General features: G+C 47.7%; 1 protein-coding gene across 2 annotated transcripts in view; it reads left to right on the top strand.

Annotated features, from left to right (window-relative positions):
- The first annotated feature begins 1,660 nt into the window (after window positions 1-1,660).
- VGLL4 (vestigial like family member 4) overlaps window positions 1,661-15,409 on the top strand; it is a 102,109-nt gene continuing 88,360 nt past the window's right edge. Inside the window, exon 1 of one of the 2 annotated variants that reach the window (XM_044301429.1) lies at window positions 1,661-1,925. Coding sequence is in view for 1 of the 2 variants with exons in the window: in XM_044301427.1 (XP_044157362.1) it covers window positions 3,956-3,963 (8 nt within the window). In the remaining variant the exon portion in view is untranslated. Of the gene's footprint in view, window positions 1,926-3,944; window positions 3,964-15,409 lie in introns of those variants that run through there. The other variant, XM_044301427.1, reaches the window with a different exon arrangement.

Here is a 15,409-nt window from a genome sequence, read left to right as displayed (position 1 = left end):
TTACTGCATGATTTGTTCTCAGTTATCACCACATGTGTCCTTCAGTGTTACATGGGACTGCATATTAACCTTACTGCATGATCTGTTCTCAGTTATCATCACAAGTGTTCAGTGTTACATAGGACTGCATATAACCTTACTGCATGATTTTTTTCCCTCAGAGTTATCTCCATGTGTCCTTCAGTGTTACATAGGACTGCATATAACCTTACTGCATGATTTGTTCTGTTATCACCATGTATGTCCTTCAGTGTTACATGGGACTTCAGATAACCTTACTGCATGATCTGATCTCAGAGTTATCACCATGCGTCCTTCGGTGTTACATAGGACTGCATAGGCTCTTAACAAGCTTTGCCTCTAATGCCCCCAGATGTAAGGCAGCTATCCTATAAATCAATATTCAGCTCTTAAAATAAGCCTTGAGACATGACTTGGATATTAAATAAGCCAGCACCTCATCTGCTGACAGCTGTTTTGGGGTGATTGCCCCTCATAAGTCTCCTCACACTGATTAAGGTGCTCTCTCCCTAAGGAGAGTTAGTTCCCCCCTGACCCGGACACAGGCCTCTCACCCAGTTAATCCAGTACTCTCTGCTCTGCACTGATGAGGGGCAATCCCCTCCTGAAACAGCTGTCTGCAGATGAGGTGCTGGCTTATTTAATATCCAAGTCATGTCTCAAGGCTTATCTTAAGATCTGAACAATAACTTAGTACTTTCCTGCTTGACCTATCCGGCCCCAGTGACCTAACACGGGGTCCGTGCCCCGCAAGGGGTGGCCCCGTCCAGAACCTTGCCCTGATGCGGAATCCCTAGGTGACCCTATCAAAGGGTGACTAGGGGCAGAGTCCTATATCTCAAGGCAGGTGGAGATATAATTATGTTGCATATATCTCATGAATCAATAAGGTGAAAAATACGCACAAAATGGAGTGCGTGTCTAATGATATGTAAGCGTGTCCCGACGCGTTTCATTAGTATAACATATCTTAAATCCACTTTCTTAAGCCTAAGACCCCATAAATCGTCAGGGGACACGGGGCTTAGTATTGTGGCTCCTGTCAGTCTAACTATTGCCACTGTAATAGGTATACCAGTGTAGCAAGTATATGGGGGGGTATTTAATCAAAGAAATCCCTCCACATCAGCATAGTCCATTGACAGAGTGAGGCATGTGGGATGGTGTACATAACTACTGGAGCGGTGTCACAAAAAGTCCAGAAGTGGCGGCATAGAGGTTTACCATGTCGTCCATCACACGTAGAATTATTATGCATACACTTTTCTGTTACATGGGACTGCAGATAACCTTTTTGTGCTGTCTCCACCTAATGCATATGTCATGGAAACTTCCCTGTGTTACATAGGACTGCAGGCAACCTTTTTCTGCCCTGTTACATGGGACTGCTGCAGACTCCGAAGGTTCTTAGCATGCACACCTGGTGCCCACAGGAGGCCCCGTGCCCCCCGCACTCACTGTCATCGTCCTCTTCCCTCACACACTCCCTTCTCTACCTGCGGCTGCCTAGCGCGTGACGTCACGCCCTCATTATGCTAATGTACGCTGACCTCACCGGCGCTCCGCCAATCAGCGAGCTCTGCGCTGCCCACCTGCCAGGAAGAGAATTCCATCATTCCTCACATTCCTAGTGCGGAGCGCGGCGCTGTACAAGGAGCTTCCCCGGGGTCCCCGCAGCCCCCAACTAGCAGCTCTCCGGGGCCCCTCAGCAACTGCTCCTAAACGGATAGCACCCGGCAGGTGCCACCCAGGAGAAGGCGGACTCGTTATCCTCGCTGGCATTACTCCTGCTGGGATCCCCCCTTTAAATCACCACTGGGCTTAGAAATCTGCATTGGTGGATTCCTGTGACCGCTCCCCCCCCGGACTCCAGCACGTTGGATCTGTACAAAGTTGCTGCTCTGGTGAGTTGTGTTTGCAGTGTGTGCTGTGCGTCCTGCTGTGTGCACGGGGCATGACAGGCACTTTGTTTACTGCGCCTTTGTGCCTGTCCCTGCGATGTGACACAGACTTCCTGCCTTTCCTGGACGCTGTTGTGTTGCCCCGTCTACCGATCAGTTCAGGATTGTTCCAAGATTGGAACGATATTGATTGTAACATCTCATTTCAGATATTTCTCACTCAGTGTCCTGTATCTGCATGACCCCTGTATTATTATTTTTTTTGGGCAGTCATTGGTTAAAGGCTTTGGACAGAACCGATCACTTTGGCAGCGAGGACTCGCGCACGCCACCGTGTCCATACTGCGGTCCGCAAAATATGGGTACCCTCTGTGTGCGATCCACACTCCCATCACTAGAAAGGGCAGTTCTCATCCAAGAATGGGACGTGTTCTGTAGTTTGTGGACTGGACGTACAGATGCAGACAGGACACGCGTGCTGTCCGTTTTCTTTTTTTGGGACCCATAGAAATGAATGGGTCTGTGTGCTAACCCTAAAAAACGTGGACCGGACATGGCCCTAATTCTGGTGGAAGGGGCTGTCTGTAGTGGGGTAATGTATGTCACCGCTAGTGTTGAGCGAACTTGTGTTTTAAGTTCGGGTTATCGAAGAATCGCGTTATGGATTCCGCTACCACGGACCATAACGGAATTTAGAATCCATAACGCGATTCTTCGATGACTCGAACTTTGGACGCCGAACTTAAAACACAAGTTCGCTCAACACTAGTCACCACCTTGCCCATGTTACAGGGTCACCCTTAACGGTGGCTAAAATCTATGCAGGAAACAACCATCGTCTGTGGCGTAATCTGCAATCGGAATGCCAATAGCGCTTCCCATTGACTCCAATGGGGGAAATCCACACCCTGTGCACTGGATGTTTTTTTTTTTTTTTCACTTCAGAAGTGGCACATTACTAATCCGAAGCCGATTTTAGCTGCGTTCCCCATCGAAGTCAATAGGGAAGGGCTAAAATAGCAATTTTTATTTTATTAATTAACGGACTGCTGACATAGGCAGACCAGTGGACTGATCTGCCACTGTTTTTTACGAGCCATGTGACGCTAGCCTGAGAGATCTGCTCTGGGCCTAGAAGGGAATTCTGAATGGGGGACCCCCCTTCCCCCTTTAACGTGTAAGCAGACCTGGAAACTTCAGAGAAATTATACATTTTCTTTTTAAAGTGGACAATCCCTCAAGAGGAAGCCGCCATAGTATTCAGCAGCGGCCGTAGGGCTACGTAATATCTCAGGGTGCCTACGCAGATAGGCAGGGTGCGTCATCTCTAATGTGGGGGATCCCAAGTGATGGACCCCCCCCATGACAGCAACTTTAAGGCTAGGTCTACACTACGACATTTGTCGCTTAACAATTTTTGTAATGATAGTCTATGGTGTCGCATTGATTTTTCTGCGACTGCTACGTCGCAGTGCGACACCATAGACTGTGATTATAAAAATTGTCGCGCGACAAAATGTCGCAGTGTAGTTGTGCCCTATGTCGTGGTGTAGACCTTGCCTAAATCCTTAGTCTCTCTGGACTTATTGATTGGCGATTCCCATTAGTCTATATGACATCATGTGGTGATCTCAGGGATATATATAGCAGTATACACAGAGGGCGTGCGGTCATCTCTGTATGATGCAGCACTTTCTATTGTACTACTACTCCAGGCATGTGCCATGGCTTGTGACTGAGGAAGGGCACTACCTGCGGTGGTTGGGTGGGAGCTGGCGGGCCGGTGGCCTATTTGTCTAGACTGGGGGGGTCAGCTGGCCAGGAGAGGGTTACTCTGCAGCCAGGAGTCTGAAGTTAAAGGCTGCCTGAGGTTTTCACATGTCACTGGAGGAGAAAGAGGAGGGGGGAGGCAGCCATCAGCCTCCAGCCTCTCACATTGTGGGGGAGGGCTGCGTCGCTGCTGCCGCTGGGATCTTTGGCTCTGAATGAAGGAAGTTGGAGAGAAGTTGTTTGTTTTTTGTCTGTGCTGCTGTATGTCCTGGTAAGTCCTGGGTGTCTGTACATGTACCAGGGTGAAGTGCTGGGGGCCGACTGTGAACAATGCCGATCTGACTGTGAACAATGCCCGGTGCAAGATTAAAGAGCGTTCTCAGGGTCTGTGCAAAACCTGCCCCCTTTTCCATAGGCAAGTGCTGAGGGGCTTGGGATGAAATTCGGACTCCGTAACCCAACGTATAAATCCAGTCCATTTATGAATAAAGCCGCAGGAGTTTCCAGTGATGGGAACTAATGCGAGAAATATTAGGGTCATCATGTAATATTATGGTCAGATCTCCGCTTTTTGATCATGCCTGAAATCTGCACCGTTTAGGATGCCTGCGCACGATGCGGATTACGTGCGTTTTTTTTTCTGCCTGGATTTTAGTGCAGAAAACAAAACGTAGCGTAATACGGTACCAGCAGAGTGTATGAGATTAGGCAACATGTCGTGTACACTTGGCGTTTTTTCTTAGGCCCCTTTCACACGAGCGTGACAGATTAGGTCCGGATGCGTTCAGTGAAACTCGCACTATTTTGCAAGCAAGTTCAGTCAGTTTTGGCTGCGATTGCGTTTAGTTGTTCAGTTTTTTCCGTGCGGGTGCAATGCGTTTTGATGCGTTTTTCACGCGCGTGATAAAAAACTGAATGTTTACAAACAACATCTCCTAGCAACCATCAGTGAAAAACGCATCGCACCCGCACTTGCTTGCGGATGCAATGCGTTTTTCACGCAGTCCCATTCACTTCTATGGGGCCAGGGCTGCGTGAAAAACGCAAAATATAGAACATGCTGCGATTTTCACGCAACGCAGAACTCATGCGTGAAAAACAACGCTCATGTACACAGACCCATTGAAATGAATGGGTCAGGATTCAGTGCGGGTGCTATGTGTTCACGTCACGCATTGCACCCGCGCGGAAAACTCGCTCGTGTGAAAGGGACCTTAGGGTGCATTCACACGACCCTCAGTGTCTTGTGGTCTGCAAATTGCGGATCCACAAAACGTGGATACCGGCTGCATTTAGTGGACCGCACTTGGCCGGCGCTATATAGAAAATGCCTATTCTTGTCTGCGACCGCGGACAAGAACAGGACATGCTTTATATTTATGGGGGGGGGGGGGCGTGGAACGGAACAACGGATGCAGACAGCACGCAGTGTGCTGTCTGTATATTTTTCTGCCCCATTGAAATGAATGGGTCCGCGCCCGTCCTGCAAAATTGCGGAACGGATACGGACCCAGACTTACGGTCGTGTGAATGATGTGATGAATAGTGTAGAATTAGGGCTCATTTACACGACCGCGCCGTGTTTTGTGGTCCACAAATTGGGGATCCGCAAAATACAGAAGCCGCCCGTGTGCGTTCTGCAATTTGAGGACCGGAATGGACGCTCATTATAGAAATGCCTGTTCTATCTTGCAAAACGGACAAGAATAGGACATGTTCTATCCTTTTTGCGGGGCCACAGAACAGAGCAGCGCGTGCTGTCCGCATCTTTTGCTGCCCCATTTAAATGAATGGGTCTGTGACAGGGAACGGGTGCGGCCCTATTCATACGGTCGTGTGAATGAGCCCTTATGTGCATTTTTTTGTGCAGTTTTGGTGCAGATTTCATGAGTTTTCTGCACCTAAGGCCTCATGCACACTGCCGTGTAATTTGCGGTCCGCAAATTACGGGTCTGCAAAACACCACGGATGGTGTCAGTGTTTGTTCCGCAATTTGCGGAACGGCGCGGACAGCCATTAATATAACTGCCTATTCTTGTCCGCAAAACGGACAAGAATAGGACAGGTTATATTTTTTTGGAGTGCTGTCCGCATCTTTTGCGGCCCCATTGAAGTGAATGAGTCCGCATGCAAGCTGCAAATACTGCGGCTCAGATGCGGACCAAAACGACGGTCGTATGCATGAGGCCTAATGCTGCACAAAAATCCACGTGAAAAACTCATGCACAACTTTCCCATTGATTTCAATGGGGAATAAGCACGTTGGACCATACAGCACTTTTTTTTCCTCCTGCACCGGTTTGAATTTTTTTTTAAATAGTTCTGTCTATTCTTGACATGGATTCCATGCGCTGGAAATACTTTGTGTGAACCTAGCCTGAGGCTAAATGCACACGATCAGGATTGCGTGCAGATTTTCTGCGCGGATTTGCGTGCGGAAAATCTGCCCCGTAGGTCATGTACATTGTATTCTATGAGAATTTGAAATTTTAATGCACACGATGCAGATTTTTTTTCAGCGCGGATTTTAGAATCCACAGCATGTCATTTTTTTTTATTTTCCGTGACTGGATTTTCTCCATTCACTTAGTAAAATCCGCATCAATAGATGCGGATTGACCGCACGGATTTGCCTGCGAACACCTGCAGATTTCAGTGCAGATTCTCCGCACATGAATCCTGAACGTGTGCATGTACCCTTATTGTGGTTTGGTGCGTCTTTTTGCGCAGATATCTGCGGGGAAAGCCACCTTACGTAAACTGTGGAATCGCACGAACAATTGACATGCTGTGGATTTTAAAATCTGCATGGAAGGTCACTTTCTGCAAGTAAAAAATGCGCAAAGTGTATAAGAGATTTGTGTGATATAATTAACTTGGCTAGTTTCTCTATTAGGGCTCATGTATACGGCCGGATGTATTTTGCGATCTGCAAAAAATACGGATGACGTCCGTGTGCGTTCTTTATTTTGCGGAATGGAACAGCTGGCCCCTAATAGAACAGTACTATCCTTGTTCATAATGCGGAAAATAATAGGACATGTTCTATTTTTTTCTGAGGAACGTGAATACGGAAATGGAATGCACATGGAGTAACTTCATTTATTTTATTTATTTATTTTTTCTTGCCGACCTATTGAAATGAATGGGTCTGCAAAATAAACGGAACGGACACGGAAATAAAATATGTTCCTGTGCATGAGCCCTTACCCTGCGTTTTTTCAGCACGGAAATCCTCGCTGAAAAAATGCATGTAATCCACATCGTTTGAAGGTACCCATGTCATACCCTTTTAGCACAAAGAGATGGTTCCAAGACCACCTTTTTTTAAATAAAAGTTTTAAATGTTGCCACATGAAGTGCGGTGATATTATTAGAGAACAATTTTGCAGCACTATGTGAAAGGGCATCTGTCAGCAGTTTGTACCTATGACACTGGCTGACCTGTTACAGTGCGTTTGGCAGCTGAAGGCATCTGTGTTGGTCCCATGTTCATATGTGCCCGCATTGCTGAGTAAAATGTTTTAATATATGCAAATGAGTCTCTAGGAGCAACGGGGGCGTTGCCGTTACACCTAGAGGCTCTGCTCTGTCTGCACCTGCTGCGCCCTCTGCACTTTGATAGGACCAGGACATGTAAGTGTGATCACGCCCTGCCCTGACTTCTAAAGTCAAAGTGCAGAGGGCCCGGAAGTTGCAGAGAGAGATGAGCCTCTAGGTGTAACGGCAACGCCCCCGTTGCTCCTGGAGGCTCATTTGCATATATTAAAACATCATTTTTCTCAGCAACGTGGGCACCTAGGAACATGGGACCAACACAGATGTGTTCAGCTGCCGAGTGCACATGTAACAGGTCAGCCAGTGTCATAGGTACAAAACTGCTGACAGATGCCCTTTAATTGCTCAATGAAGTTGCATCTTTGAAAAGGTATCCGCTATGAATGTGATCTGTTCAGGTTGGCAACAGTCAGCAAAAGAATACATTGAAGAAAAAAAAACCTTGAAGCTTCACCTTTCATAGGCCAGTAGGGTGTCGGTGCTTGGGCATTAGGGAACTGCACTGACAGTAGTTCTCCGATTCATTTCTTCTCCTCTTATGACTTGGAGCTGTGAAACATGCTGCCCCTCCAATCAGCAAGCACAGGCGCTCCTTCAGTAAAGCCCTGCGCAGAGTACAGACTGCTTTCTATGCCGCCCTGCAAATCCGCCATCAAGGCACTGTTCCCATAAAGTGGTGTGCAGAGTACAGGCTGCTTTCTGCGGACAGGTACTGTCCCTCCCGTCAGCCTGCAAGCGTCTCATTGCTTTCCCCTGTTGGCCCCTTCCCGTGGGGAGGCAGACTGATATGAAAGGGGTTAAATGCCCTGTGGCCGCAATTTCTAATCGAGTTCTGTTAGGTAATTGCTATATATGCAGTTGTCCAGTAACTAGTGAACCTTTGACCCCAAGAGATGCCGACGGAACCTTCAAGACACTACTGCGAGCTTCTTCTTTCTTACTAAGGCCTCATGCACACGACCGTTGTGTGCATCCGTGGCCGTTGTGCCGTTTTCCGTTTTTTTTCACGGACCCATTGACTTTCAATGGGTCCGTGGAAAAATCGGAAAATGCACCGTTTGGCAGCCGCATCCGTGAGCCGTGTTTCCTGGCCGTGAAAAAAATAGGACCTGTCCTATTTTTTTCACGGCCAACGGTTCACGGGCCCATTCAAGTCAATGGGTCCGTGAAAGAACACGGATGCACACAAGATTGGCATCCGTGTCCGTGATCCGTGGCCGTAGGTTGCTTTCATACAGACGGATCCGAAGATCCGTCTGCATAAAAGCTTTTTCTGATCTAAGTTTTCACTTCGTGAAAACTCATTTCCGACAGTATATTCTAACACAGAAGCGTTCCCATGGTGATGGGGACGCTTCTAGTTAGAATACACTGCAAACTTTGTACAAGACTGCCCCCTGCTGCCTGGCACCACCCGATCTCTTACAGGGGGATATGATAGTACAATTAACCCCATCATATCCCCCTGTAAGAGATCAGGGCTGCCAGGCAGCAGGGGGCAGACACCCCCCCCCCCTCCCCAGTTTGAATATCATTGTGCGGCCCCCCCCCCCCCCCTGTTGTTAACTCGTTGGTGGCCAGTGTGCGCACCCCCCTCCCTCCCTCCCTCTATTGTTTTAATACATTGGGGCCAGTGTGCGCGCGCCCACCCAACCCCCCCTCCCTCCCTCTATTGTTTTAATACATTGGGGCCAGTGTGCGCACCCCCCCCAACCCCCCCCCCCCCCCCCCTCCCTCCCTCTATTGTAATCATCATCGGTGGCAGCGGAGTAGAAGATTTTCATACTTACCTGGCTGCTGGCTGCTGCGATGTCTGCGTCCGGCCGGGAGCTCCTCCTACTGGTAAGTGACAGCAATGCGCCGCACAGACCTGTCACTTACCAGTAGGAGGAGCTCCCGGCCGGACACAGAGATCGCAGCAGCCAGCAGCCAGGTAAGTATGAAAATCTTCTACTCCGCTGCCACCGATGATGATTACAATAGAGGGAGGGAGGGGGGGGGGGGGTTGGGGTTGGGGGGGTGCGCACACTGGCCCCAATGTATTAAAACAATAGAGGGAGGGAGGGGGGGTTGGGGGGGCCCGCGCACACTGGCCCCAATGTATTAAAACAATAGAGGGAGGGAGGGGGGGTTGGGGGGGGCGCGCGCACACTGGCCCCAATGTATTAAAACAATAGAGGGAGGGAGGGAGGGGGGTGCGCACACTGGCCACCAACGAGTTAACAACAGGGGAGGGGGGGCCCACTGGCCACCAATGAGTTAAAAACAGGGGGGGGGGGGGGTCTGCCCCCTGCTGCCTGGCAGCACCTGCCAGGCAGCAGGGGACAGTCATGTACACAGTTTTTTTGTATATTCTAACCTGAAGCGTCTCCATCACCATGGGAACGCCTCTGTGTTAGAATATACTGTCGGAAATGAGTTTCACGATGTAGCTCATATCCGACAGTATATTCTAACATAGACGCGTTCCCATGGTGATGGGGACGCTACAAGTTAAAATATACCATCGGATTGGAGAAAACTCCAATCCGATGGTATAACAGAACTCCAGACTTTACATTGAAAGTCAATGGGGACGGATCCGTTTGAAATGGCACCATATTGTGTCAACATCAAACGGATCCGTCCCCATTGACTTGCATTGTAATTCAGGACGGATCCGTTTGGCTCCGCACGGCCAGGCGGACACCAAAATGACTTTTTTTTCATGTCCGTGGATCCTCCAAAAATCAAGGAAGACCCACGGACGGAAAAACGGTCACGGATCACGGACCAACGGAACCCCGTTTTGCGGACCGTGAAAAAAAACGTCCGTGTGCATGAGGCCTTACTCTAGAGTCAGTTATGTTAATTATTTTTTTTTTTTTACCATTCAAATCCTTCTATTTGCATGACGGGGCCGGTGCGTTGTCAGAGCCTCAGGCTTTCTGAAAGAAAAAAAACGTATTGTGTCTATGCAAATAAGCGGCGTGCATCCATAAAACATGGAAATGCCAGCCCATGTGGCTAGAGATCGTTGTCTGCTTGGCACAAAACATTTTTGGGGACTTAACTCCTCTTTTTTTCTTTATGTCTTTTGACCTGTCATCCATTCGTCGGAAAATAATGGAGACACATTGAGAGTGCCCCCTCAGGCACATGGCTGTATGTCGGCTCTGTACAGTCAGTGGACCCTTGCTCTACCTCAGTTTGCCTGAGCCCAATTCATGACATTTTATTTTTCCCTCGATTTCCCCCCCCCCCCCCCCCCCCCCCAAAAAAAAATAAAAAATAAAAATGTGCCTTATTCCATCTCTAAGAATACCCTCATAGCTTGGTGCTGTATGACGGTGCCATATGGCAGCACGCCAAGTATCTACAGCCCATGTACAAAACCATAGGCACTCCAGTTGCTGCAGTACACGTTTCATGCACACGGCTGTGCCATACACATATGGGCCCAGACCCACTATCCCTAAGGCCTCCTGCGCACAACCGTATCTGTTTTGGCGGTCTGCACATCGCGGATCCGCATAACATGGCTATCAGCTGTGTGCATCTCTCATTTTCCTTCCCCGCCGCAGGTCCTGTGCAATGTCACAAATGTCTGATCTTGTCCACAAAATGGACAAGACTAGAACATGTTCTATTTTATAGAATTTTTTTTGCAGGGACAGAAATACAGATGCGGACAGCACGCGTGCAGAGATGGACACTTTTCTCTGGCGCTATACCAACTAATGGCTGGATTACATTAAGGCCTTATGCACGCGATCTTATGTATTTTGCTGTCTGCATTCCGTATTTTGCGGAACGGAAAAGCTGGCCCTTTATAGAACAGTACTATCCTTGTCCGTAATGCGGACAAAAATAGGACATGTTCTATTTTTTTGCGGAACGTAAATACGGACATAAGGAAACTTTATTTTTTTGCGGACCCATTGAAATGAATGCCAAAAAAAAAAAATCGGAACAGGCACGGAAAGACTATACGTTCGTGTGCATGAGGCCTAAAACATTGTATCGCAATTTTGGTACAAAATTAAGCCTGTCCCATTTCTCACAAAGCTCCGCCTCTTTGCGCTACGCCCCACCCCCTTGTCAAGCATGTAGTAATCCTATATGTGCCAAATTGTAACCAACTTGCACCACTTTCTAGATGGAGTATTGGCGCAGACGCACTAGTAAATCTGCCAGTTTGGCTTCCATTGATTTCAGTAAATGTTGATAGTTCGTAAATTTCAGTGTAAACCAAGTTGCCGCAGACAAAAAGGTTTAAAAGCTTTTTGCCCAAAAATCCCATTCATCACTTATCCACAGGATAGGCGATACATGTCTGATTGGGCAAACCCATTTAACGTGTAAAAGGTGATTTTCATAAAATGTAATTCACCAAGAACACATTGGGCTACATTTTTATTTTTTTGTGTGTCCAGGAGACGCCCAGTTGGAGCGCAGCCACAGGAGGTCTTCCTGCCATAGTGTATCATCCTTGTGACTCTCATGGAACATAAAGAAGGTCCAAAATGATACCTGAAATAACCCGAAACCGTTGTATTTGTGAATGGGTTAAGACGTTGCGTTATTGTGCTAGCAGTATTGCAGCCCTTGCGGTCTACTGGCCAAGTCACACGCTGTGTGCCATCTGCTTCCAGCCGCTGACATAATATTCCAGGCATGGAGAACATTTTGAAACGGGCAAAAGTACTTAACTAAAAGGTTATAGAATTCAAATTTTGTTTTCGGAGACGTCTTCCAAATCTGAATTTTCATAGAATTTCTAAAAATGACTTGTCTTTTAACGTCCTCCCCTCTGCTCTGTGCCACCTGCTTTATATACTGGGCACTGTGCACTTATGGTGTAACTGAGTGTTCCAGAAGTGTGAATAAGGCCTATTGCACACAAATGCGTGCGCCCCACGTGGCCGTATTGCGGACCGCATTTGCGGATCCGCAATACATGGGCACCGTTCCGTGTGCATTCCGCATCACGAATGCGGACCCGTTCACTCAAATGGGTCCGGAGATGCGGAACGGAAGCACTACGCAGTGCTTCAGTGGGGTTTCGTCCCGTACTTCCGTTCCGCAAAAAGATAGAACATGTCCTGTCTTTTTGCGGAACGGCCGGACCGCGGACCCAATAAAGTGAATGGGGCCACGATCCGTTGCGGCTGCCCCACGGTGGGTGTCCGTGCATTGCGGCCCACAGCGCGGCCACGGGGCCTCATGCACACGACCATATGTATTTTGTGGTCCGCAAAAAACGGATCCGCAAAAAATACGGATGACGTCTGTGTGCATTCCGTATTTTGCGGAATGGAACATCTGACCTCTAATAGAATAGTTCTATCCTTGTCCGTAATGCAGACAATAATAGCACATGTTTTATTTTTTGGCGGAATGTAAATACGGACATACGGACCGCACACAGAGTAACTTCTTATTTTTTTGCGGACCCATTGAAATGAATGGTTCCCTATACAGTCCACAAAAAAAAAATAATATACGTTCGTGTGCATGAGGCCTAACAACGAGGCTTGCTGATTATTTTAAAACCACAGTATGCCATATTTTTTTATATTTTTGGGGCACAGCAAATAAATATCAGTCTATGAAATGAGGTCGTCCAAATGGGCAAACCCTGCAACATTCAGCTCCGTAGAAGGGATCTGCAGGGGATTCTGAGTTGCCATGGTTCAGCCACCTGCCCCAAGCCCTGCCATGTGTATCTGAGCACTCCCAAAAAACATTCCAGTTTTTTAAGTTCAGTTCCCTTATAGATTTATTTAAAAAGGAGCTGCCATTTAATGTTTTGCTACCATGTATTTTACAGTTTGTTCATTCACACTGCGGTCAGTTTCTTTCACATCTCTCCGCAGTAAATACACATCAGGTGAGCGGTTACTACAAATTTTTAACTTTTCTTTCACAAGCCCACCTTTTTTTTTAAGAATCGGATTCCTGGTAATTTTAACTGAAAAGCCAATGTTTGAAAAGAGAGATGTGAAGAATTTTAATAGGTTTTTCTGACTTGTTGAACTTTCGGGGTATTTTGTCTTAACCAGTAGTTGAGAGGCTGAGTGTTAAAAGGAAATTCTGAGGGAAGGGGGGGGGGGGGGGGGGGGGGAATGTTTTTCTGTTTTAAATGGAATCTGTCAGCAGTTCTGACCATGCTAAACTGCTGACGGCTCTAGGTAGGGACAAACATGGCTTTTGTGGATTTTTTATCATTAGCAGTTGTGAGAACCCATCTAGCCACCAACATTTACAACATTAGAATCCGTAGAGAATGATAAGAACAAGTGTATTTTTTTTATTTATTTTTTGGATGGCGAGTTTGAATAGACTAATAAATGTATGCAGTGTGCCGTCCTCCAGGGCCCCTATCGCGTCCCAGGTATAGTAGGAATGCTGAGTGGTGTAGTGCGGCCTAAATGTCTCTTTGTGTCACAGTGCTCCTACCTGGATACTGCTGGACCCCAGGCTTTGTCTCCGAAGCAAAATAAAGGGGGAATAATTGAGGGATGACTGGGAAAATAACTTGAGTCCAGACCTTGTGGTGAAATTCAATGGTAGCTTTACTTGAATAAACATTCTTCCAAACGATTGGCAGGCTTTGTCTTGGTTCCAGCAGGCTTTAGCTTAAACTGGCAGGCAAACTCAACTCTGCTTGCTCTCTGTCTCTGCTGTACTGCTTTCTTGTTCTGTGCTGCATTAAACTCTTAAGGCCTCATGCACACGACCATTCCATTTTTTTGCGGTCAGCAAATTGCAGATCCGCAAAACACGGAAACCGCCCGTGTGACTTGCGGAACGGAACAGGTGGCCCATTGTAGAAATGCCTATTCTTGTGCGCAAAACGGACAAGAATAGGACATGTTATATTTTTTGGGCGGGGCCACGGAACGGAGCAACACATGCGGACAGCACACGGAGTGCTGTCCGCATATTTTGCGGCCCCATTGAAGTGAATAGGTCCGAGCCGCAAAAACTGCGGCTCGGATGCGGACCATAACAACGGTCGTGTGCATGAGGCCTAAGGCTACTTTCACACTAGCGTTTTAGTTTTCCAGTATTGAAATCCGTCATAGGGGCTCAATACCGGGGAAAAACACTTCAGTTTTGTACCCATTCATTGTCAATGGGGACAAAACTGAACAGAACAGAATGCTCCAAAATGCGTTCCGTTTAGTTGCGTTTCCATACCGGAGAGCAAACCGCAACATGTTATAGTTTGCTTTCCGTCCTGGGATGCAGAGCAAGACGGATCCAGCATGACCCCCCCCCCCCCCCCCCCCAATGCAAGTCAATGGGGACGGATCCGTTTTCTCTGCTGCAATCTGCCACAATAGAAAACGGATTCGTCCTCCATTGATTTTTAATAGAATTCCTGACGGTTTCGTCTTGGCAACATTAAAGGGGTTTTGCACTTTCATTTAACTGATGATCTATCCTCTGGATAGATCATCAGCTTCTGATCGGCGGGGGTCCCGGGTGTTGGACCCCCGCCGATCAGAAGCTGATGATCTAGCAAGAGGTGGCAGGTCAGTATCCGTACAGAAAAAATCTGCAAAGCGTACGTGAGATTTGGGTAATCTTATACGTTTAGCTGGTACTATAACAAGCTGCTTTTTCTGCATGTATTCCGCAATGTGTGCAGGTGGCCTAATACAGCTCCATTCTGTATGGAGCCATTATGGAGGTATGAAGAGCCTCTACTGTACCTTTTTATACGTCTCGGCCTTCCCAGTGGAGCCTATACTGCAGCGCACAGAGGCTGTGATGTTCGCTACCAAGACCTGTATTAGGCCTAGTAATGAAGGTTGCATGAGGCCTAGTAATGAAGGTTGGGGCTAATAATCTATGACCTAGTTTCTGCACACAGGAGAATACATTCTAGATGAGGGTTCTAGAACATATCGGGCCGATGCTGGGAAGGAAATGAGTGCCGATTAATATACATGGCTAGCTGATTTTGTCTAAAGGGGTTGTCCAGGTGTTTAATACTGATGACCTATCCTCAGGATAGGTCATTAGTATCTGAGTGGTGAGGATCCTACTCCCAGCACCCCCTGCTGATCAGCATTTTGGAGAGACCGCAGCACTCCGGTGTGCGCTGCAGCTTCTTCCTAGGCCAGTGATGTTCCGTTCATTAGTCACGTGGCCTAGCCGCAGCTCAG

This window comes from Bufo gargarizans, chromosome 7 (assembly GCF_014858855.1).
Source record: "Bufo gargarizans isolate SCDJY-AF-19 chromosome 7, ASM1485885v1, whole genome shotgun sequence".
NCBI classification, from domain to species: Eukaryota; Metazoa; Chordata; class Amphibia; order Anura; family Bufonidae; genus Bufo; species Bufo gargarizans.
The sequence above is the reverse complement of the archived record's forward strand: the minus strand, read 5'-3'. Positions and strand labels throughout refer to the sequence as shown.